This window comes from Saimiri boliviensis, chromosome 3 (genome assembly GCF_048565385.1).
Source record: "Saimiri boliviensis isolate mSaiBol1 chromosome 3, mSaiBol1.pri, whole genome shotgun sequence".
Lineage (NCBI taxonomy): Eukaryota > Metazoa > Chordata > Mammalia > Primates > Cebidae > Saimiri > Saimiri boliviensis.
The window spans coordinates 172,252,750-172,278,594 of record NC_133451.1 but is presented as its reverse complement, the minus strand read 5'-3'; the positions used below and the strand labels follow the sequence as shown (position 1 = coordinate 172,278,594).

Below are 25,845 nucleotides of genomic sequence, written 5' to 3'. Positions count from 1 at the left end.
GTATATTCTGTTGATCTGGAGTGTAGAGTTCTGTAGTTGTCTATTAGGTCCACTTGGTCCAGAGCTGAGTTTAAGTCCTGAATATCCTTCTTAATTTTCTGTCTCACTGTTCTGTCTGACATTGACATTGAGGTGTTAAAGTCTCTCATTGTTAGTGTGTGGGAGCTGAAGTCTGTTTGTATGTCTCTAAGCATTTGTTTTATGAATCTCAGTGATCCTGTATTGGATGCATGTATATTTAGCATACTTAGCTCTTCTTGTTGCATGATTCCTTTACCATTATGTAATGCACTTCTTGGTCTGTTTTGATCTTTATGGGTTTAAAGTCTGTTTTATAAGAGACTAAAATTGCAACCCCTGCTTTCTTTTTGCTTTCCATTTGCTTGGTAAATATTTCTCTATTCTTTTATTTTGAGCCTATGTGTGTCTTTGCACATGAGATGGTTCTCTTGAATACAGCACAACAGTAAGTCTTGACTCTTTATCCAATTTGCCAATCTGTGTCTTTTCATTGGGGCATTTAGCCCATTTCCATTTTAATTTAATATAGTAATGTGTGAATTTGATTCTGTTATGATGCTAGCTGGTTATTTGGCACATTAGTTAATGTAATTACCTCACAGTGTCATTGGTCTTTATATTTTGGTGTGTTTTGCAGGACTGGTGCCAGGTTTTTCTTTCCATATCTAGTGCTTCCTTCAGGAGCTCTTGTAAGGCAGCCCTGGTGGTGAAAAATCCCTCAGCATTTGCTTGTCTAGAAAGAGTTTTATTTCTTCTTTGTTTGTAAAGCTAAGTGTGGCTGGATATGAAATTCTTTTGTTTTGTTTGAAAATGTTTTTTCTTTAAGGATGTTGGATATTGACCCCCACTCTCTTCTGGCTTGCAGGGTTTCTGCAGAGAGCTCTGCTGTTGGTCTGATGGGCTTCCCTTTGTGGTAATCTGACCTTTCTCTCTGGCTGCCCTTACCATGTTTCTCCCTTCATTTTAACCTGGAAAATCTGACAATTATGTGTCTTGGGGTTGCTCTTCTCAAGGAGTATCTTAGTGGTGTGCTCTTTATTTCCTGAATTTAAATGTTGCTCTGTCTTGCTAGGTTGGGGAAGTTTTCCTGGATAGTATACTGAAGTGTGTTTTCTAACTTGGTTCCATTCTCCCTGTCACTTTCAAGTACACCAATCAATCATAGCTTTGGTCTTTTTACATAGTCCCATATTTCTTGGAGGCTTTGTTTGTTCCTTTGTATTCTTTGTGATCTTCAATCTCTAATATCCTTTCTTCTGCTTGATTAATTTGGCTATTGATACTTGTGTGTGCTTCACATAGTTCTCATACTGTGTTTTTCAGTTCTGTCAGGCCATTTGTGTTCCTCTCTAAACTGGTTATTAGAGTTAGCAGTTCCTGTAACCTTTATCAAGGTTCTTAGCATCCTTGCATTGGGTTACAACATGTTCCTTTAGCTCAGAGGAGGTTATTACCCGCCTTCTGAAGCCTAATTCTGTCAATTCATTAATCTCATTCTCTGTCCAGTTTTGTGCCTTGCTGGAGAAGAGTTGCAATATTTTGGAGGAGAAGAGGCATTCTAGTTTTTGGAATATTTTCAACATTTTTTTTTTCACTTTTTTCTTCATCTTTATGGATTTATCTACCTTTGATCTTTGAGGCTGATAACCTTTAGATGGGGTTTTTGTGTGCGGTCCTTTATGTTGATGTTGATGTTTCATATGGAACCACAAAAGAGCACTCATAGCCAAGACAATCCTAAGCAAAAAGAACAAAGCTGGAGGCATCACAGTACCTGACTTCAAACTATGATACAAGGCTCCAGTAACAAAAACAGCATGGTACTAGAAAACAAAAAACCAAAAAACAAAAAACACAAATATATAACCAATGGAATGAATCAGAGGCCTCAGAAATAACACTACACATCTACAACCCTCTGATCTTTAACAAACCTGACAAAAACAAGCAACGGGGAAGGATTCCCTATTTAATAAAATGGTGCTGAGAAAACTGGCTAGCCATATGCAGAAAACAGAAACTGGACCCCTTCCTTATGCCTTATCAAAAAATTAACTCAAGATGGATTAAAGATTTAAATATAAAACTTAAAACCATACAAATCCTAGAATAATATCCTGGCAATACCAGTCAGGACATAGGCATGGACAAAGTCTTTATTACTAAAACACCAAAAGCAATGACAACAAAAGCCAAAATTGACAAATAGGATCTAACTAAAGAGCTTCTGCACAGCAAAAGAAACTATTATCATAGAGAACAAACAACCTATAGAATGGGAGAAAATTTTTGCAATCTAGCCATCTGACAAAGGTCTACTATCCAGAATCTGCAATCAACTTCAACAAATTTACAAGAAAAAAACAAAGAACCCTGTCAAAAAGTGGGTGAAAGATATGAACAGACATTTCTCGAAAGAAGACATTTATGTGGCCAAAAAACATGTGAAGAAAAGCTCATCATCACTGGTCATTAGAAAATGCACATCAAAACTACGATGAGATACTATCTCACACCAGTTAGAATGGCAATTATTAAAAAGTCAGGAAACAACAGATGCTGGAGAGGATGTGGAGAAATAGGAACACTTTTATACTGTTGGTGGGAGTGTAAATTAGTTCAACCATTGTAGAAGATAGTGTGGCGATTCTTCAAGGATCTAAAACCAGAAATATCATTTGACCCAGCTATCCCATTACTTGGTATATATCCAAAGGATTATAAATCATTCTACTATAAAGACACATGCACATGTATATTTATTGTAGCACTATTCACAATAGTAAAGACTTAGAACCAAGCCACATGCCTATCAGTGATACACTGGATAAAGAAAATGTGGCACATATATACCATGGAATACTATGCAGCCATAAAAAAGCATGAGTTCATGTCCTTTGCAGGGACATGGATGAAGCAGGAAGCCCTCATTTTCAGCTAACTAACACAGGAACAGAAAACCAAACACAGCATACTCTCACTCAAAAGTGGGAGTTGAATAATAAAAACATACAGGCACAGGGAGGGGAACATCACACACCAGGGACTGTCAGGGTGGGGAGCAAGGGGAGGGATAGCATTAGGAGAAATACCTAATGTAGATGACAGGTCGATGGGTGCAGCAAACCACCATGGCACATGTATACCTATGTAACTAACCTGCGTGTTCTGCACATATATCACAGAACTTAATGTATAATAGTAACAAAAGACCCATTTAAGAAAAAGATATGGATGCCTTTTTAAAATCCTTATTTCCTTGTCTAGCTCATGTTCCTGTAGCTATTATAACACTCCCCATTTGGCAGTCTAGTGTATGACCTTCTTTTCTTATAAGGGCCACACGGAGCAAACAACATGTAGGCATCTGCATGTGGTGTTCCATAAAGCTGTTGTCTAGCTGGCTGATGTACTGGTAATTTAGAGTTGTTGCCTGTAAGTCACATGATGTCTCATGTGTGAGAATTTATCACTTTGAGACTAGCTACTGTTCAAAAGGAGATTGCAAAAATGTGATTTAGAGAATTTATCATTTTAATAGTATTAATAAAATTAAACATGTAAAATGTACATCTTTTTCCTTACTTACCATTGTCTCTGACTATTAATCACCATCTGTGGCAATGTTCATTCACATTTTCTGCTTATCAGTGCAATACAATCATGATATAATAAACAGAAGAAAGTAATTTCAGGACATTACCTGAGAAGTAGCAAAGTAAGTTAGCCATCTTTCTATGTGGACTGCATACCATCCAGGTACTAGGCATCTTCTCTGCAAAGTTTTTAAGTCAGATGGGGCCCAATGTCCTGTTGTGATAACTTCATAGAAATTGAACCTCAGGGCAGCTGGATCTTCATGTGATCGTTGGTGCTTTAACGAGAAAGTCAATTGTAAAGTTGGATTTATTTTTAATGCCTGTGTAGATATGCATATGTGTATGGGTGGGCATGTGCATGTGTGTGTTTGGGGTGTGTGTGTGTGTGTGTGTGTGTGTGTGTGTCCTTCATGCAACAAAATAATGAAAAATTGAATACTTAATTTTAGAATGAAAATGAATGAAAAGAAATAGTATGAAAACTGCATATATTGGAAGAAGCATTGACACACTGCTTATTTGAAAGTACATTAAATTACAAGCCTTCACTATATGTCAAGTGGTGTGCACATAAATTTGTGGTTATATTTGTGTCTAAAGTGGTTAGGTGCAAAGCAGAGATAGCATGCAAGGATTCTCTTCATGGATATTATTAAGAATGAGAAGATGTCAGAGACCAGACAAATCAAGCCTGATGAAAAAATTAGATTTTGTAAAAATAGTCTATTTAAGAATAGTCTTACATGTTTCTTGGGCTATTGTTTCATTACAGCCATTCCTTCAGGTTCTAACATTTCCCCAATATCCCTGTGTAGCAGGTGCTAGTGTTTTTTCTCATGCTTGTTTAGATGTCATATTCATATTGACGTCACCCAAGGTCCTTTCTGTTTGGTCTCACATGGGTTTCTACTTAATCCTGCTAATTCACAAATACTGCTTCACTTCTACTTTTCAGTGTCAAATCCTCTGTGTCACACCAAACCATCATTGGTCAACCAGGAGAGAGCCTAGCTCAGTGAGAGATAAATCTAACAGTCAATATAATTTAACAAGCATTTTGTAAGCTTCTTACTATAACAAAGATCTGAGATAGATCCTAGAGATAAAAAGATAAAAGAAATAATCACTCTCTTCAAAGAAATCGGATCTTGTGTGGAAGACAATAGATGGAATAAAGTTGTTTACTTGACTGCAGGTAGAAGTTACTTGCTGTGACAGCCAGACCAGTAAGTGAGTAATTGTGACTGCCGAATGAAATGACTTTTCAGTGGCTGAAGCTTTTTAGCTAAAGTGTAATGAGAAAGATTGTGTAATCAGAAAAAAATACCAAACACATATGAAAACTAAGAGGAATTTATCATCTAAGGTAAGTTAAGTGAAGGTTGATAAAGTGTGCAGGAATAAATGTTGAGAGAATTCTAAAAGTGAATTTGAAAAAGTTCTAGTGTAGGGTAATGGTGGAAGTATGTTGGTCCCTGCTATGACTGTGTAATGGCTAGCCTTATGTGTGAGTGATGGGTCTTATAAGTGAGTTAGAAATAAAAATAACTAGAAAAGTAAAGATGATTAGGAAATGGTGAAAAAATAAATTTTTATTTATCTAGAAATAAAAATAACTAGAAAAGTAAAGATGATTAGGAATTTAAATGGTTAAAGAATAATTAGTAAGTGGCATACACTTTGAAGTCTTCTCATTGTTGTGTATTTATTGATGTTTTTACATATATACCATATATATATATACCAATCGAGTATAGATTATATAATTTGTTTAATTAACCAAATGTGTAGAAATTATGTAATTTCAATAAAGAATGAGAAACACACTATATACATATTTAATACAGTAATGCAAACATTTTTTTTGAAGCAGTGATAATATGAAACTGTGCTTAATCTGTTCCATATTGACTTCTTCCAGTTTGGCACCAACTTTTCTTTGTATTCCTGCAACTAAGTAGATTAGCATAAAAATATGGTCATGAAGTCGCACAGGGACATATTTTATGGAAAAATAGCACTATCGCTCCTCTGTGAGGTCCATTATAAAAATGTGGGGTAGAAATTACAGTGGCAGATGACATTTGTAAGAGTTTCTGAATTATACCTGCTGAGCTTTGAATTTATGGTATTTACTGAATAGACAGGACTAGCTAAGTAATAGGCTACATTATTTTGAAATGTGGAGCAGTGTGGGGCCATACTCACTGCAATACAGCAATAAAAAGTATTATCAGAAAAAATAATTCCTTTAAAACCTCTATATATTTTCAAAGAATTTATTTGAAAAAAGCAAGCACAGAGAGGCACACACATCATAAAGATTCTGTTTTATTGAACTGGTTTAATCTATGTGAAAAAGAAAAGATTCACTTAAATCTGCTCTAAGTAGTGACCATGCTTTCTGCTAGGGAAATGCTCAACATTTTCCTCAAATGTTGGAATTCGAAACTATAAGCCTTCACATTTTAATGCTTTTGGTATACTTAAAAAACACATTTATCTTGCTTTGCAATGAGTGTTCACAAAGTGAGAAGGACATAACTCTTACATCTTGTGGGAAATACTGACTCATGGATTAGACAGATTCAGATGGTAGTTTATAAATTTTGCTTCCAATCTAAGTGTTTCTTTTGGATCCCGACTACCTGCCTTCCTGTTTGCAATGTCACATTTTTCTGTACATCAGTATTTGTTTTCAATAATACTGAAAAAAATGTATTTTTAATAAAAAAATGTTTTCTTTAATAAAAAATACATTTTTCATTAAGGAAATTTTGAAAAATCAAGAAAAAGAAGGAAAAATGAAAATACTTATTATCCTACTATACTCTTTGAAAATTTCCCTTTAGTGTTCTTTACTTTGGTATTAATTTGTATGTGCACTAAATTTGTACATATACAAAATGCACGTGTATCATTGGGATTTTAGTATATACACACTGTTACCACAGTACCTTCAAGATTACCAACTTCAATTAGGCCATCACCGTTGTAGGCAAATTTACATTTGTTGACAGCTTTATCCCACCACTGTACAATGATTTCATATCCTCATTCTTCTTCTGTTTTCAAACTGCTGTGTCCTCAAAACTATCACCCTTTTTTCATCAATTAACTCATTCCAGGTTTCTCAAAGGAAGGAGAGACCACCATATTCACTTAAATTTTTGTATCTCAGGATTTTGAATTTACCAGCATCTATGTCCATCCCCTCTTCTATTCTTTAAGTTTCAATCCAGGGATTCTGGGTTGATAGAATACAGTTTGTCTATGAACTTGGATAAGCAAAGGAAAAAAAAATTACTCTTTGTTTTCAGCATTTTCTGAATGAAATTCAGCATGTTATTAATTGTGAATGTATAAAACAGCCACAGTATTTTTTGCACTGTGGTTGTGATTTTACCACCAATAAAAATCAGTTATTTTATATCTCATTACTCATGATAAAACACCAGCTATATCTAAAGATGAATCAAAATGTTGCTTAAGGTCAGAGCTATTTCAAAGTTATTATAGTACTAGACTCATCATTAGAACTTATCAATTAATGATTTAATCTTAAAAAATGTGTTAATGATCGAAAAAGTATTTCACATTTCAACTTGGCAGTTTATTTTGTATATATATTTAGCTTTATGCTTTTAAAATATATATTTGACATGTTCATAGTACTCAACAGACAGCTAGTGGAATCCCAGCACAAGAAGAGTTAAGAGGCGTCAGGGCTTCCCCGGGCCTGCTATCTAAGCCGTTTGCTATAGCATGCTTTCTTGTATCTTCACAGAATTAGTCACCTGTTTTCTCTCCTGGGCCTTTAACCTCTCTTCTTCTTTGGAAATCACTTATCATAATTCAAATCAGCACTACTACAGATAATATTTTCTCAATTCCACTTCTACTTCTTTGTCATAAAACTGTGTCCTGTTTTACTCCTTCGAGATCACGCTTTGGAGTGTTTTGCAAGGGCTGCCTCTATTTCTTCACCCCTAATTACTTATTCATTCACCAAAATCCATCTGGCTTTGCTCTTTTTACTCTGTTGCTAAGGGCTCTATCTCCCTCCACATCTTTTCCTTTGGCTTTGCCTGTTTGATTTTTCAGCAGCTTTTTGGAATGGTTGTCACCCTCCATCTGGCACCATTCCCTTCCCTTAGATTCAGTGTCACTACACTCCTGAATTTTTTTCTTCTATTTTGGCTATATTTTCTTATCTCTCTTGGCATCCTGCTCTGCACTTTTCATCTCTAAACTCTCTGCTTAGGCGATTTCACCTTTTACATGGCCATGGCTTCACACCTCTGATTCACAAATATCTGTCTCTAGCTCAGACCTCTCCCCAGAGGGTCAGCTGACTTTACCGTTCTTTTGATAATGAAGGATTTCACTCATCATGATCATAATCTACACTTTTTCTGTCCTGAGCCTCCCCCCACCCCACCACCTCCTATAACCTGCAGCGATTCTTTTTTCTTGGGAATGTATGGCCATCATCTAAGTGTCCAGATACATAGTATCCTAGATACTATGTCCTCTTCAAATTCTGTTGATTTTAATCTCTAAATATATCTGAATACTTATTCTTCATTCAATTTTTACTTACCATTTTTGTCTACAGTGCTTTTATATCTCAGCAAGTCTATTGCAATAGCCTCAAATTTGATTTCTCCAAAGAGTCATTTGTCCTATTCCAATTTCTTCAAATAGCAGATAATTTGATGTTCTTTAAAAGAAAATCTGATAATCACACACTGGCTACCATTTTTCAAAGGCTTTCAGTTGCTCAGAAAAATGGCGGCAGCCAGATGGCCTATCCCTAGTGTGCCTCTTCGCATCGTTTCCTATAGGTCTCTACCTAGGAGTTTTCCACCAGCCACATTGAATTTTTTTTTAAACATTTTTAATGTGATCTGATTCTTTATATCCAATGTGTTTCACGTATACTATGTCCTCTAATCCACCTTCCTTCTACTTGCACTCAGTTAATATCTACTCATCGTTTAGTTTTAAGTCTTAAGTTTATTTTCATGCAGAATGTTTTCGGAGCACCTTTACATGCTTCTTCACAGTACATTCACAATGTTTAATTACATTTATTTATGATTAATTAATATCTACACATTAATACATTTTAAATCACAAATTTTATTAATTAAAATCATAGTTAAATGATGCTTCAGAATATTCCATTTTAATATGACACAAATCTATAGTGTTGGGCACTTTACTTTTATTATTATGTTTGTAGATAGTGCTGCAATGTTCCGAAATATTTGTCCATCTTTTTGAAGTTTCCCTTATCATCAACTCCAGAAGAGGAATCACATCACCAAAATATCCTTACATCCTTTTTGGTAACTATTGCCAAATGAGTTTTCAGAAAAATCCCAGCGTACCTTCTATTGGAACACTTGAGAACCCTTGTAATCACTTTCTTAACAGCATGGAAAAACATCACAATTGTGGTCAAGATATTAAAAAAGAATGGATTGGGCTTAGTGACTCATGCCTGTAGTCTCAGTATTTTGGGAGGCTGAGGTTGGTGGATTGCTTGAGCCCAGGAGTTCAAGACCAACCTAGGCAACATGGTGAAACCACATCTCTACAAAAAATATAAAAAAGTGAAAAAATAGGTGAGTGTGGTAATGTGTACCTGTAGTCTCAACTTCTTTGGAGGCTGAGGTAGGAGAATCACTTCAGCCCAGGAGGAAGAGGCAGAATAAGACTTGGTCTTCAATTGGGTTGATCATTTTTCACATAAATTGTTGGACAGTTGTTTTTGTATGTGATTGTTTACCTGTACCTTTTGTCCATTTTGCTTATTTTTCTACTTTGATACTTTATTTATTTATTAAATTTGAAGAAACTTTTACAAAATAAAGGCTCTAAGCCATTTACCATGTATTTGTTAAAGGTTCTCTAGATACTGACTTTTAATTTGTTAATTTTTGATAAACCAACACAGTTTAGAAAATTTATTAATTATTTGATGTGTAATTTTAAAAATAATTATTTTATACTTGAAAGTCCTTGGCCAACATGGTATGAATTAAATATTCAGCTACTATTTCTCATATATTTTGGTGGGGGGTTGGGGTTTAGATATTCTTACATTTGACTTTTCATGTGTCTGGGTTGTATTATGGTTGTCATTGCCTCCATTTAAGCTATAACAAAATGCTTTTAGCAGATTTTTTGACTGACCATACCTGGTACCAAGAGTACGCCCTGTCTGAGGGGTCAATGAGGATGGTGATGATCTTGGCTTTGGGAACGAGAGATGCAGCTCGCTTGGGAGCTTCTTCTGAATGGAAGTAATTAGCACTCTTTTCAAACAGAAAGTCACTCGTGGTATTGGATGGTGTAGGAAAAAAGTCCATATACCTGAAGGCAGAGAAAGACAATTAATTAATCTGAAAATATTTTTCTTGCCATACTCTGAATGTGAAATAATTGGAATATTTTAATATTCATTTATCATTATTTCTGATTATTGTGCTGTTACAGTTTAAATAATAGATACTCTCTACACATTGAATGTGAATTTTATACACAACCTAAAATATTCCTGTTCTAAGGACTCATTTTGGGCAGGGGAAGGAGTGAGATGAAAGGTAGGCCAGTAAGGGACAAAGGAAAAATATTATAAATTTGGGCTGATGTTCTGTGCTATAAAAAGTCAACTCCAGAAATACTGTTTGCCCTTGGCAAACAGTAAATCACACTGTACTGTTTAGTTGACATTAAAAAATAGTAAATGTATGTTTTCAAATTTGAATGCAGAAATTCTTCAGTGAGATTAAAGTTCACAAGACAGAAAGATGTGTAAATCTGAATAGCTATAAAACACCAACAATTTTAGGACATGGTTGTCCTCTTCCTTCTTAATTTCTGCATAATTTGTAGTATATTTAGCAATGTGAACACATTATAGTCTATCTAGAGAAATTAAGGGGATATTTCCTGCCAGTTGATCTTGTGGTGCCTCAGCAGGTTCACTCCTCCATATGCTGTCAGAACATTCCTGTGTGTGTGGATTATGGAATCAATATGTTCTGAGGTTAATTCAGTGCAAGTCTTTAATTATGTGTGTAACCCTCCTTACAGCTCATCACTTCTCTCACCCTCAAATGTTCTATAAATAAATGAGAGCAATTAAGAATTCATATAAGACACTTATTTTCCTCTTTGACATTTGTTATGTTTCCCAAATGTGGAGTGGTGAAGAGTCTCATCTATATTCCCGCTAAACAATTTGTGTTCCATTTGTGCTCACAGATCAGAGAAAATTGCCCTTCTGCTTTTAATAACCTGCAAGCAATTCCAAAGGTTATTTAGCTTTTTAAAAGTAAGTCAAGATATAATGTCCTAGATGCAGAATCGACACATCTCTAACCACAATAGGAACCCTGATCTGCTCACTGATATTGCACCTGCTCACTCCTGATTATAGCCAATTCTTAAAAAAAAAAAAAGTGTCTTTCATTGCAAACAGGTTCATTCATGATGATGACACACAGACTTCCATGCTGCAGATGTGTGCATTCAGGGAAATTTTCCTCAGGTGAGATTCGCTTTATATACTCTGTGAAGTAGAAATTAAATTCACGACCCTATTTTCTTGAAAATTGGAATGGAGCTAGAAAAGATCACCAAAGTAAAAATTATTTCCAGTATCAGGTTTATTCTATTTTGGTTTAGGGGATATATTGTGATTTTATTTTTTTGGTAATTTATCATGTGTTAATTAACATTTCTTTTATGTATGTATGTGACTAGAATTTGATATGCTTTTGAAAATGTGCTGTTATTATTTGCATGACAAATATTAGCCTATATTATAATAAAATTCATACTTTATGTGGTTAATGAAGACACATGTCATGAACTATAAAACAATGTAATGATTTATTTGTTCCCTCAAATGTTGTGAAGACAAATTATGTGTTCAGAAAAAAAAAATAGGCAGTTTAATAATACTATACTTAAAGAAAATTTTAAATACCTTTATAAATAATTCTGATGAAATACATGCCATAATGTTCTTTATTCAATCATATTAATTTAGCAGAAAAATATTATCATTATTGCACTGTCCAAATCACATTATAGGCAACACTGATTAAACATATCAACATTATAAATTAATTTTTTTTTTTATAAATTAATTTCTAATTCACTGTGGGTAGAATTGAGCATAACAAATTTATCCTGTAATTATGCAGATGCCACACATACATCTATAATTGCTCTGCAGTGATTGGGCATATATTAATAACGGAATTTATTTTTTGTTATTTTTTCTTACCAGTCTATTCCCTTGTGATAGTTGTTGCCATTAAAGAACTGAACTTCTTCAAATGTCTTTGGACTAGGGAGATTGCTGATGATTGAAGGATGCATAAGAAGAAATAAATAAAGTGCAGTTGTTCCTATTACAAAAAAGAAGGTAAAAGGTTATGTGATAATAAGAAACAAAATATTATTTTAGCTTTTTTTTTTTGCTGAAAAAGTAATGTTAAAATAATCAACCATTTCCAGTATCAGTATTATTTTTTAAAAATCAATCAGGTACAATCCATGCACTACAATCCCAGTGTTCTATTATTAGTCTTCATGATTCTATTTATCAAAATGCCTGATTTAATATTAGCAAATAGCCAAAGTAAAGCAGATTGATGATGTGACTAGTGTGGCACTGCAGAAGTCATGCAGCTCAGCTTTCCTGCTGGAGTCAGGTCAATGGCTAGAGCATGAAGGGCATGGGTTTCTCTATCTCCATCTTTATCATCAGTCACAGAAACTGAACTGGTGGGTCTTCAATTAGCATTGACATTCAGATGAATGAAATCAAACTATTCAAAGGGGTTGATATGCTACTCTGTATATGGCCCGGAAGTAACTCTTGATTAAGAAAACACGTTTGCTGCCCTCAATGAACTTAAAGTCCATGTATGAACTTGGAACAAGTACAAAAGTAATTGTGACGTAGTGTGACAGGTGCAACAATGAGAGAAGACCAGAATATCTTTCCAACATATGAGAAAACGGGTGATTTAGATGGGAAATCAGTGAGACAGATTCCAGAGGGATGTACATTCTAACGCTGTTCCTTAAAAACATAAGTGTTACACAGCAAGTTTGAAAGAAGAGGGCAGGACTCTAGAAAGTTGGCTGCTTCAATGACTTCCCTGGCAAAATGTGACAATCAAGCCTGATAATTGGAGCACTAGAGAGAACAGGCGAGCTGTGAGAACTCACCTGTGTGCACATTGCAGAAGTCTCAAATGTAATCTTTGAATCTTATTTCCTTCAGAATTAGGCCAGAGACTGGCAGCCATAGCAGAAAGAACTCATGAAGTGACTGGGTCATCATAACTCTCATAAATCAAGACTTTTCTTCTTGAAAGGTAAACTGTTCTGTGATACATTGGAAGATGTAGCATTTGTTAGGTGTCCTAGACCTAGCAGAGCTGCAGACAAGCTATGTGTGAGTGCTGACAGAACAATTGTCATTGCAACTGGGATCAGAAGTAGAGAAGACCAGTGGATAATTGATATTTTGTTCACATATACCCTAAGATCATATGAGCAAAGGCTACCACACTTCAAATATTAATGAAATTGCCACCTTTTTAGATTCTCACAGCTTTATGTTACCTCTTGCCACCAAGAGGTAATGAGTAGCTAAAGGAAAGAACATAACAACAGATCCATGGGGACCAGCCACCCTTGGATGGAAGACACATTAAAACACCTAGAATGAATGACTGTGTGAAATAAGATGGCAAAAATTAGTAAGTGTCTTTATGGAGATTTAGTTACTAATTTAAAAAGACATTTAGGAATAACAAATATGAAATCAAATTACAAAGACTAGATTTAAAAAAAATGAAGGAGACGGAACTGGTTAAGAACTAAATTAGGGTCCTAAAGTTTAGACAGAAGAAATCTCTCAACCACACTGGAAAAAACAGATGTAATAGTTTTGAGGGATGAGGGGCATCTTGAAGAGCTTACCTGGTTTGTTTCTAAAAATAACAGGAGTTTAAAAAAGAGAAAATCTGAGAAGACCTAAAACAACGACAAAAAAAATGTTCTAGGGAAACAAATTAGCAATAGAGTACAAGCTGGAAGGAAACATGAAATCCAGAAGTGTTTTTTTCAAATACCTTTTAAGATAACACTTTCATAAGGGGGATGGAGAGAAAGAGAAGTTTGATTCACACAGGACAAATGAGAAAATTAAAAGTTTAATATTCCTAAGGTATTGAATGTAGATGAATGAAGGGCACAGATAAAGAAATATTCTTTAATTGTTGCTGATTATCTAAATATAGATACTTTATAGACTCACTCGGCAGTGAGTAGAAATGTTCAATTACCCTAATGGTCACAGAATTGTGCCCAGATCTCCCCTGGCCTACAGAAAGTCAAAGCCTTTATGTTCTGAACTCTATACCTTCATGCCTCCAGCACCTTGAGGGACATCAAGAGGCATCTGATAGGGAGGAGAGGGAAAGCCCTCTCAACTAGGGACAGAAAAAGTCTGGGCCCACCACCTCAAAATATACATAAAAAAATTGTCATCTAGTGTTTCATCTATCCTTGACTTTCATTTTCTATTAATTTATTTTATTTTATTTCATTTTCTATCAATTTCTTTGATATATACTGTGAAAGAAGAGAAAAAAAATCCTATACTAACAAAAACTATTTATTTTATGTACAATCAACTTCTCCTTAGTTTTAATGTACCAGGATAAGCCAGGAAAATCATGAGAAATTAATATTGACAATGGAAACACTGATCCTCCGAAGGATCTAAGACCAATGAATTATGCTCCTACAATTGTTGTGCTAAATGTAACCCCATTAGGATCCTCTTTTTACACTGATAGTACCAGAATTTGACTCTGAATGATGAAGGTTGAATATCTGTCCAAAGCTTCACAAGGAACTATGATTTAAACTTTGAGTCCCTTAAGTCTAATGTCCCTAAGTCTGTGTCCATCATCTCTGCCTATTTCTCTTCCCCTCTTCCTCATTCCCTGACAGGAATCTCTTCTAGAAATCTCTTCTAGGATTCGGCAATGGCAAAGTGAAATATCACATCCTTCCATTCTCACCTCACAGCAACTGAGTAAACAGAAGTTTGAGAACCACCTTTGTACCTCATGCTTATTGTAACAGATGCATAAACCACGTTTAAGTCATCAAAAGTCAACTTCACATTTAAGGCTAGATTGGCAGCTCTTATTTGTGGCCCCCACCCCTCACTGAATTTATAGTCTCTGTCAGCAGAGGGTGTTTTGCCAACTGAAGCAATAAGAAGAACAAATTATGACGTCAGACTTCTATAATTGGATTTTAAGAATCACTGCAACCATTTCATAACCTGTGAAATATTATTACCATCTGATTCCTTTGTTTTAACATCTTATTTTCTTGTTTGTCTTAGGAAAGCCAAAACCAGCTAAAAGCTCTATTATTTCCATACTGGTAGGTCAAATATAAAAGTCTTAAGGTATAGCTTGATGTCTTTATAAATACAAACAACAAGAAGGAAAAATAGATTTATGGTTACTAAGCTGTAATCTTCTCACAGAACTAAAACATAATAATATTCAATGACAAATGATAGGGAATGCCTTTCTATTAGATTTTTAACACAAGTTTACAACACAGGGATGTTTTATTTCTTTAGTAGTCATTCCAGAGTTAGCAATGCTGTAAGGGAGTTGGTAGAAAATTAATGTACATTTTAAACAACAACAAAAGCGATCTATCTGAAAATATGTGTTGCTCTTTCCCCTCCCTGCACATGTATTAACTTACTGTTGTAATACAATTTATATTACTAGAGGAAGAAAAGATTTCAACAACCAGTATTTAATAGTCTGGAAATTTTAACCACAACTTTTAAAATGATCTACTTATTTGTATTACAAATATCTTCATCTGGGCCAGGCTTATTTATTGAGACTGTTTGTTTTGTGTTATGGTTTGTGCACTCACTGATGAAAATGCTTCTTCTAGTCAAAGCAGTGAATTCAAAATACAGCAACTCAATAAAAACTTTAATTAATCAGGACATGAGCAAAGTGTATAAAACTGTCACATACAGAAGAAAGTATAAAATATTCTAATTGAAAGTGTCACCTCATTGGTGAAATATTTTCACTCTCTTTACTGCATTCTTATAAGTTGTCCTTCAGTGCATAAGGAAATACCAAGGAAGAAATGCCTGATGAACTTCAAGTGTTTCAGAAAGTAAATTCAAACTTTGCTAATACCTAATGATTAATTTTAAAAAACTAAATCATACATTAAAATATTTGAAAATAATCATGGCAGTGGCTCTGAACAAAAATCAATTCAAAGGCTGATGTACCATGTAAAATAGTTTGAATCAGGCCAAAACATGTTTTTATAAATTGCTATAGAAATTAGTTAAATAAAACCATAAAAAGTAACAATTAAAGATGAGGTACAACAATTGTGACATATAAGTTCAAAGTTTTCCAAATTTGACATGTATGTTGAAAAGTTTTAAAATCTATAGTTTGAAAATTTAGTGCTTAAGATAATTAGTGTGCATTAAGACCTCTTGAGGTTCATGGCATAAATATGATTGATGGAGGTGAAAAGCAGTTTGTATAGTAAACTTGCATGGATAGCTAAACATTTCACAAAGAAAAATCTAATCTGATAACACCATATAACAATGTATTTCATGAAATAGTTTTTTTAAAATATAAGCAGCATAAGTGGCTATTTTTACCTGTTTTTTGTGGACCAATTACTAGAAATTTTGGTAAGTGATCACAAGTTTTCTCTCTGGACCAGATGTCTTTGTGTCGTTTATCATCACAAGGATTCTGCAAGAAGGAAGAATAAGTAACCTTACTGTGTAATGAGGGCCCGGCTCTGTTCACTAAAAATTGTTCAAAAGATGGAATCAAAGTCTTGCCTAATAACCTAGAACTTGGAGTTAGACCTCACTTTGGTTCTCTGATGTTCAAATCTTTTAAAAATACCATTATTGGCACCTTCCTTACCTCAAGGCTGAGGCTCAGCATCAAGTCCCTCCTGTTGTTATCATCTTTCAATGTTTGACTAGGTTCTAATCACTGTGACACTACTCTATTTCTTGGTTTATGTTTTACATGTATATATCAGAGGACTTCACTTCACTTGGCTTAATCATAGTTACTCATATTACTGTGCTCTCCCAAATCATTGCTATTTTTTCTCCCTAGAGGCTCGAATGCTATCCTTGAATTCCAGACTTGGCCAACATTTCCTTTTTATATCATTCCATGTTTTGATTCAGATACTCCCATAGTTTTGGCACATTTTGTAAGGTGATAGCTTCTAGATCAGTACCCAGCTTCTACCTCCCTCCTGAGCTCTAGACTTACATTTTATGTTGCAAATACACCATTTTTGTATAGATATGGTGAGGAAATTTCAGACTCAACATACCCAGTGTATCCATTGGTCCAATAATATCCCCATCTAACCTTCACTTTTGGTGCCAGTTTTTATTTCATTTTATCTGACTGACTCTAATTTATTATCAAAATCTTTACACTTCTGAGAATTAAAAGACCCTTTAAAAATAAAAGGATAAAATTTTTGAAATATTTATTCACTGCTATATTGGTTTTCTTACAATGGTGATCTACATAACGATTGTATTCAAAACGATTGTCACAAGTAAAATTATTTTTAAAACACATATACCTTGAAAATTAAAACATTCTATTTTTATATTTATTATCCCAATAATAAAAATGAAACAAGAAGGAAAAGCATTTATGGTTCATATTTATGTACTTTAATCAGTTCCTGTTTCACTTAATTTTTTTTTTAAATTTTATGGATACATACTGGATATACATATTTATGAAATACATGAGATATTTTGATACAGGCATACAATGCTAATAATCACATCAGGGTAAATGGAGTATCCATCACTTCAAGCAGTTATCATTTCTTGTATTACAAAGGTTCTAATTTTATACTTTTGGTTACTTTAAATGTAAAATAAATTATTGTTGACTATAGTCACCTTGTTCTGCTATTAAATACTAGTTCTCATTCATTCTGTCTATTTTTGTACCCATTTACAATCCCTACTCCCACCACCTCCACTTTCCTTCCCAGCTCCTGATAACCATCATCCTACTCTCTATCTCTGTGAATTCATGAGTTCAATTGTTTTAATTTTTCTTTCTTTTCTTTTTTTCTTTTTTTTTTTTTGCTTTGTTGCCAGGCTGGAGTGCAATGGTGCAATCTTGGCTCACAGCAATCTCTGCCTCCCAGGTTCAAGTGATTCTTCTGTCTCAGCCTCCCGAGTAGCTTAGATTACAGGCATGCACCACCTTCAACTAATTTTTGATTTTTTTTAGTAGAGATGAGGTTTTATCATGTTGATCAGGGTGGTCTCCATCTCTTGACCTCATGATCCTCCTGCCTTGGCCTCCCAAAGTGCTGGAAATACAGGCATAAGCCACCATGTCTGGCCAATCATTTTAATTTTTATCCCTAGCAAATGCATGCAAACATGTGAAGTTTATCTTTCTGCTCCTGGCTTATTTCACTTAACATAGTGTCCTCAGGTTTTATTCATGTTGTTAAAAATGACAAGATCTCATTCTTTTTCATGACTGAATAATACTCCATTGTGTATATGTACCACATTCCCTTTATTCATTTCTCCATTTTTGGACACTTAAGTTGCTTCCAAACCTTGGCTATTGTGAATAGTGCTGAAATAAATGTGGGAGTTCAGGTGTCTCTTTAATATACCGATTTCCTTTCTTTTTCACAATAGTTTTTAATAATCATGCTGTTAGATTGCTGGATCACATGGTAGCTCTATTTTTAGTTTTTTGTGGAACCTCCATACTGTTCTCCATAGTGACTGCATTAATTTACATTGCCACCAACAGTGTCCACGTGTTCCCTTTTCTCTACTTCCTCACCAACATGTGTTATTACTTGTCTTTTGGATAAGATACCGCTTCACTGGGGTGATATAATATCTCATTGTAGTTTTAATTTCATTTCTCTGATGATTAGTGATGTTGGGAATCGTTTCATATACTCATTTACTATTTGTATGTCTTCTTTTGAGAAATGTCTATTCAAATCCTTTGCCCGTTTTTAAATTGGATTATGAGATTTTTTTTCCTGTAGAGTTGTTTGAGTTGCTTACATATTCTGGTTAAAGATCCTTTGTCAGATGGGTAGTTGCAAATATTTTACCACAATCTTTGGGCTGTCTCTAAACTTTATTGATTGTTTCCTTTGCTGGGAAGCTTTTTAACTTGATGTGATCCCATTTGCCCATGTTTGCTTTGGCATGGGCTTGTGGGTCATTGCTTAAGAAATCTTTGCCAAGACCAATGTCCTGGAGAGTTTCCCCAGAATTTTATTTTAGTAGGTTTGAGGCCTTAGTTTTAAGTCTTTAACAATCAAATTTTAATTTGATTTTGTGTATGGTGAGAGGTAGGAGTCCAGTTTCATTCTGCATATGGCTATCTAGTTTTTCCAGCACTGTTTACTGAAGAAACTATCTTTTCTCCAGTGTATGTTCTTGGCACCTTTGGCGAAGATAAGTTCACTGTAGAAGCATGGGTTTATTTCTGGATTCTCTATTCTGTTTCATTGGTCTATGTGTCTGTTTGCATGCCATTGCCATGTGTTTTGGTTCCTACAGCTCTGTAGTATAATTTGAAGTCAAGTAATGTGATTCTTCCTATTTTGTACTTTTTGCCTAAGATGGCTTTGGCTATTCTGGGTCTTTTGTGGTTCCATGTTAATTTTAGAATTACTTTTTGTATTTCTGTGAAGAATGCCATTGGTGATATTAATGAGGTTTTTAGATACATCTTTCTTTAATACCATGTCACCAAAGTTCTTCTGAAGAATGTTTTCAATACTCTTATTATTGTTTTGCTTTTCTATAAAATTGTCTGCAATCCTTCTCAAAGTTGCATTTCTTAGTTAATAAATATGAAAGTTGACACTGAAATGTCTCTCTTCTGTAAGCCACTGTATTTTTATTTTTATTTTATTTATTTTATTTATTTATTTTTTGAGATGGAGTTTCGCTCTTGTTACCCAGGCTGGAGTGCAATGGCGCGATCTCGGCTCACCGCAACCTCCACCTCCTGGGTTCAGGTAATTCTCCTGCCTCAGCCTCCTGAGTAGCTGGGATTACAGGCACGCGCCACCATGCCTAGCTAATTTTTTTGTATTTTTAGTAGAGAAGGGGTTTCACCATGTTGACCAGGATGGTCTTGATCTCTTGACCTCGTGATCAACCCGCCTCGGCCTTCCAAAGTGCTGGGATTACAGGCGTGAGCCACCGTGCCCAGCCGCCACTGTATTTTTAACTGGAGAGACAGTTGAGATAAGCTTCTTTTCTGTTTTTGTTTTGTTTTGTTTTGTTTTGTTTTGTTTTGTTTTTTCTTTTTTACACAGTCTTGCTCTGTCACCCAGACTGGGGTGCAGTGGCACCATCTAGAGTATCTGAGACTACAGGCGTGCAGCACCATGCCTGGCTAATTTTTGTATTTTGTGGTAGAGATGGGGTTTTGCAATGTTGCCCAGGCTGACCTGGAACTCCTGGCCTCAAGTGATTCTCCAGCCTTGACCTCTCAAAGTGTGGGGATTAGCATGAGCTACTGTGTTTGGCTGAGAAGCTTATTTTAAATTCTATTTTTTAAATATTAAAATGTCTAAATATTAGAGACCAAATATATTCACAATTATTTTCCATTGAGTGTTTTTCTTTGACAAATACTTTTAAATGTAACACTTGTCAAGTGAGTTTTCTCTAATTATGATTCTTTTAAACATTGTGCCAAATATAGGTGCTGCAAAATCATAGGCTTCTCAATATCATTTTATTCCAGCAAAGAATATAATTTTATCCAATTAAAAATAAGAGGTTCATTAAGAAATGCTTAGGCTAATTCTTCTTAGTGTCATTATATAGACTAAAGGGACCAGTATCAATCTGGTATTCTGCAGAATCTAACACTGACCCACTGTACTGATGACATGATAGTTGGACCTGACATATAAGTGGGAAATATTTGTCTGTCTTGATAAAACACATGCACTTCAGAGAATGGAAGACAAACATACGAAGTTTCAGGAGGCTTCCACCTTTTAAGCTTTCAGATGTCCAGACATCTTGAATACACTGGGACATCCCATTCATAGCAAAGTGTGAGTTACACCTTGCAATTCTTACTGCTAAGAGGCAGCACAGTGCTTGATGGGCCTCTTTGGGTTTTGGAGGCAGCATATAGTTGCACTAGGAAACATTTCTCTGCACATTTATTGAGTGATACAGAAAGCTTCAAGTTTTGGTAGGGGCCTAGAGCAAGACAGGGGTATGCAGTAGCTAAGGTTGAAGTACAAGCCACCCTCACACTTGGGCTTTATATGTCGGACGATTCATGATACTATGGCATCAATGATATAAATGGATACCATGTAGGATATTTGGCAAGTACTTGAAAAGAATCACAATGTACACTTCTAAGGTTCTGTAGCAAGGCATACTATCGGAATCATATTATGCAAACCACAGCTCTTGGTATGCTTCTGTGCTACAGAAAAAGAGTGTTTGCCAGGGCTTTTTAATGTGATCACGTGGCCATAACTACCCAACATGAACAGAGTAGTGATAGACTCGTCAAATCATAAGTTCAGGTATGTCCAGCAATTCATGGTAAGATGGGAATGGTATATATGGGATCAATCTCAGGCTGATCCAGGAGGCACTTACAAATCAGTGGCTCCTGACTCTATGTCAACTGTCACTGTTCCACTGATGCTTCTCCATCAGCTCAGTTTTAGTTTCATGACAAGGTTCCTATAACCTGCTGATAAAGAGGAGAAACCCAAGCTTGGTTTGTAGATGGCTTAATCCATATGTTAGCAGAAAACTAAAATGGACTTTGGTGTCACTACAGTCCCATTCAGTGGGGCTTCTAAAAATCACTGGTTAACGAAATTCTTTCAGTTGTCAGAGCTGTGGGCAGTGTACCTGGTCATCTGTTTTTTGTTTGTTTTGTGGACAGACTTGTAGCTAAAGTCACCTTCTGTGCCCACATAGGCCTGGCTATCACTACTATGGTGCAGCATCCAACCAATAGTTTTTATTTCAGGAATACACTGTATCAGCAGCTGGTGCCTCTGCTGTACCCTTTGTCCAAAGAGTTGTGTATCTGAGTCCAGGAGTTGATGTAGGAATGAACCCCCTCACCATTATTCCCAGTGACATAGTTGGATAATCTGTGCTTTCTTTCCTCACAACTTTAAGCTCAGTGGGTCTAGGAATTCTAGCTTGCATAACAGGGAAGACTCCACCAGGGGTCATGAGAAGAGGCTCACCAAACACAAAGCCAAAACGGCTGCCTGGTCACTTTGCAATTCCTGTGCCAGTGGATTGGCAGGCATAGAAATGAGTTGCCATCCTGGTAGGAATAATTGGCCCACATAATCATGAAGAATTAGAATACCTACTACGTAGTGAGAATAGGGAGATGTATCTTTGGCATTCAGATAATTCACTAAGTTGCTTGTTGGTACTTCCACACCCACTTATAATTGTAACACTGCCTGATAAGTGCTGGATGGGGGTGCCGGAACAGACTACCAAAGTGTACACCTTACTTCATAAAGTAAGTTATTGTTATCTAAACACAGCCTTTCTCCTAAAGAAATTTACAAGAGGAGAGTTAGTGGGACCATATACCACTGCTGCTACTTCATTCAGTCCTAAGACTGTATCTGACCCAACCAGTATTTCTTCTAGGCCAGCATAAATACTAGCAAAGGTGAGGGAAATACAGAACAGGAGACAAAACTGGAGAAAATAATCACTGATTTCACCTTTGGGACCAAAACCAGCAATTGCGTTATAGTTTCTCACAATAACTCTCTTGTTACACATTTCCTCAGGCATGAAGTTTATAGAAACATAAGAAAAAAAATGTCTAGATGGAGTGAACATAACAAATGAAACTTGGAGTATAAGAGTAGAGTGTGGTGGATGCTCTTTTCTCCACTGAAAGCATCCTCTCTTCAGATTAGTGCAAACCCTCCACTCCTTCTCTGAACCTTGCCAGCTGCTATTGCACCCAGCTAGGGGACTGAGAATTCTCCCTGGCTAATAGAAGCCACCTGACCTCAGATCAAACTCTGCATCCCTTCCTCATTCTCAGGGGATGGCCCACCACCAGTGGATGCAGGGGTACAGAGACTGATCTGCTTGTCTCAAGGTGAGACAATTTGTGACTAGTGGTCTCCCTGCAGATCAGGTAAAACTAGGCTTTACGAGAGATGACATCCTTGCTCAGCTCTTCCCGCTTCTTTTCAGTTCCATGTTTGCCCTTATAGGTTTTTCCTGAAAACATTTCTTAAAAAAATCATTTGCAATAGAATCTCTATCTCACATTCAGCTTCTAGCAATCACTACTTATGACAGTGACCATTCATACTAAATAAAATTAAAAGACAGCCTTGACTCAAATGCGTTCTCTATCCCAGCTCCCACTGGGACAAGATTGAATTGCAATATAAAAGGATCGGTCATGTATAATGACAACCATATTATTTTAGAATTTATCTTGGAAAAAATTAGGTTACAGATCCTAGATTTTTCTACACATTCATCTGTGGAAACTGTGATAAAAGGAGTTATTTACAAGCCAGTGAAATTGACATTCCTTATTTATTTTATATAACGAAATTTTGTTTTAACTGCTATCTTCCCTGATGATGATAGCCAAAGCTTCCTCCCACTGCTGTCTCTTTCTGAGTTTCCTGTCATATTTTCTTTATTACTTATCAGTACCTAAAATTATCTTATTTGTATATATGTTTATAATAATTTTATATAATACATGTAAGTATACTTATGGTTTATAGAAATTCTATCTCAACTAAGATGTAAGTTCTCTGAAGGTGAGGTTTCTGTCTTCTTTATTGCTACAATCTAATACCTAAGAAATGCTGAATAAATATTTGTAGAAAGGTTGACATAAGACAGGCATAGTAAACATTTAGCAATCAGCATAGACTAATTTTGATATATGTTTGAAAACAAATGTAATGTTAACTGTATAGATATTTAGCATTTAAAACTCCTACAACAAACCATACACAGTCCCCAATGCTGTTTTTTGTGGCAGTCCCAGAAACTAGTGAGTGAGTACACCATCATTTTAGAATTTAAACATTATTTTTCTCATATTATCATGTAACTACTTTATTTATAAAGAACTTCATTTCTGAACTGCATTTTAGGTACCAAGCAATAGGAAGGCAGTCCCCAACCTATACTTATTGAATTTCCCCACACATAATCCAGTAGAGCAAATCTCAGAATAGGTGTTCACTTCATTCGCTCAAATGAAGATTTCTTTATGCTTAGCAAAGTAGAAGAGTAAACTAATTGATTACTCAGTGCCACTGTTGAAAGTCAAAGTCTTATTTGTGAGGTCTTTCTTGGTTCTATATGTTCAGCTTGGCCACTTATCTTCTTTATTGCTGTGCACATGTCTTTGGCATTCTAATTTCTGCTTGCAAAACTGGTGAAATAAAATGTTCACTGGAATAAGCAGATTTAATGTAAGGCTTGAAAAGAGTTTCCTCTTTAACATACAGAGAGAACACGGATAAGCATGCTTTTTGAGGGTAGAGGATGACACTAGTTAATATGTAATCATACTTTTCCAGAAAGAAAGTTGGGATGCTAAGCTGTTGCAATACTTACTCTTCCAAATATTTTTATTGCTAACAACTTAATTTACATGATTTCAGTTTTTCTTATCAGTATGTTCATCAACCTAGGCAGATTGTCTTTCTTTGTAAATGCACTCCTTCTATATTATGCTATTTTAGGGATTTCCAGGTGCTCATTTCTGTTTTCACCTCTTCTCCTGGCATATTTTCCCTTTTGTCTGTTAATCACAACTTTATTAAAGGATGTTTGTATTTTCTATCTTATATTCCGGAAATGTTTGGTTAGACTTTTCTTACTCTGACTTTTCTTACATTGTCTGAAAATCTGAAAATCAGCAAACATAATGTCTAACTTTTATTGATCACATTCTACATTCCAGGCACTTGATTGACGTAGATTATTTCTAGTCTTCAAAGCAGCCTGGCAAGACAGATATTATTATCCCTTCTTGATAGCTGAGAAAGCTGAGATGCAAGGTGTCTTATTTAGGCCCTGCTGAAGGTCACACAGCAAGGTAGTTTCAGATTTAGAATCCAAATCTGGCCTTGTCTTTGCAGTTAAATTACGTGTGTGTGTGCACGCACACATGTGCACGTGAAGTTTTTGACAACGATTATGAAGGGTAAAGGATCTTTCCAAGAAAAAGCTAAGAATTTAATTGCACTTTTCTACTTTGTTCTATTTCTATTGTTTTAAATTTTAAGTCAGAAAATTAGAAAGCAATTATTTCCCTTTTTATTCTTCAATCTGATTGTTCCCTATATAACTGAAACTGCAACAGATATTTACTGGTTTAAGAATCTAACACTATAGATATATTTAAACTTTGAAAAAAGAATTCAGTTAAAATTGCTTTAGGCAGTTTATGGTTACAGTACCAGCCAGTGAAAATGCATGTAACTCAGCTGTCAAACAGGTACAGGTGATGCACGTGGTTTTTGTATGTGGAATCTATGAGGCAAATTTACTTTCAAGTAGACATAAACAAAGCAGGCAGAAGATTTCCTAAAGCAATGAACAAGACTTAGAAAGGGCAGTAAAATCTGATGAAATTATGTTCCTTACAAGGGCAAAAGCACCTCTGGCTATTTCCCTCCAAATAAGTAAAAATGGCAAATCTGCAATCAAGCTAAAAAAGAACATGGATTGAAAGAATATCATACCATTGACCTTATTATAATTCCATATTTTATGGAATACATTAAAATGCCTTTTGTTCTTATTCTATCTAGTTATTCAAAGTCTACATTGCCTTTTTGCTACTAAAAAACTGCTTTGCTCACTATTGTCCACATCCTTCACTGGCAAGGACACTGTGGAATTATCAGTTCAAGACTGATTTTTCCCATCCAGGTCATGTGCCTACTCTAGATAACTAGGACATTTCTAGATTTTAATAGTTGAAACTCTAAAAATGCCTAGCGCTCATGATAGAAGAATTAC

The 25,845-nt window shown here is 35.3% G+C and overlaps 1 protein-coding gene across 1 annotated transcript in view; it reads right to left on the bottom strand.

Moving 5' to 3' along the window:
* The window catches only part of LOC101036090 (N-deacetylase and N-sulfotransferase 4), a 302,288-nt gene that overhangs the window by 9,258 nt on the left and 267,185 nt on the right, over positions 1 to 25,845 (bottom strand). Inside the window, exons 8-11 of the mRNA XM_003929435.4 lie at positions 16,405 to 16,501; positions 11,929 to 12,052; positions 9,830 to 10,004; positions 3,725 to 3,895 (exon numbers count right to left, since the gene is read on the bottom strand). Coding sequence (XP_003929484.1) covers positions 3,725 to 3,895; positions 9,830 to 10,004; positions 11,929 to 12,052; positions 16,405 to 16,501 — 567 coding nt within the window. The remainder of the gene's footprint in view (positions 1 to 3,724; positions 3,896 to 9,829; positions 10,005 to 11,928; positions 12,053 to 16,404; positions 16,502 to 25,845) is intronic.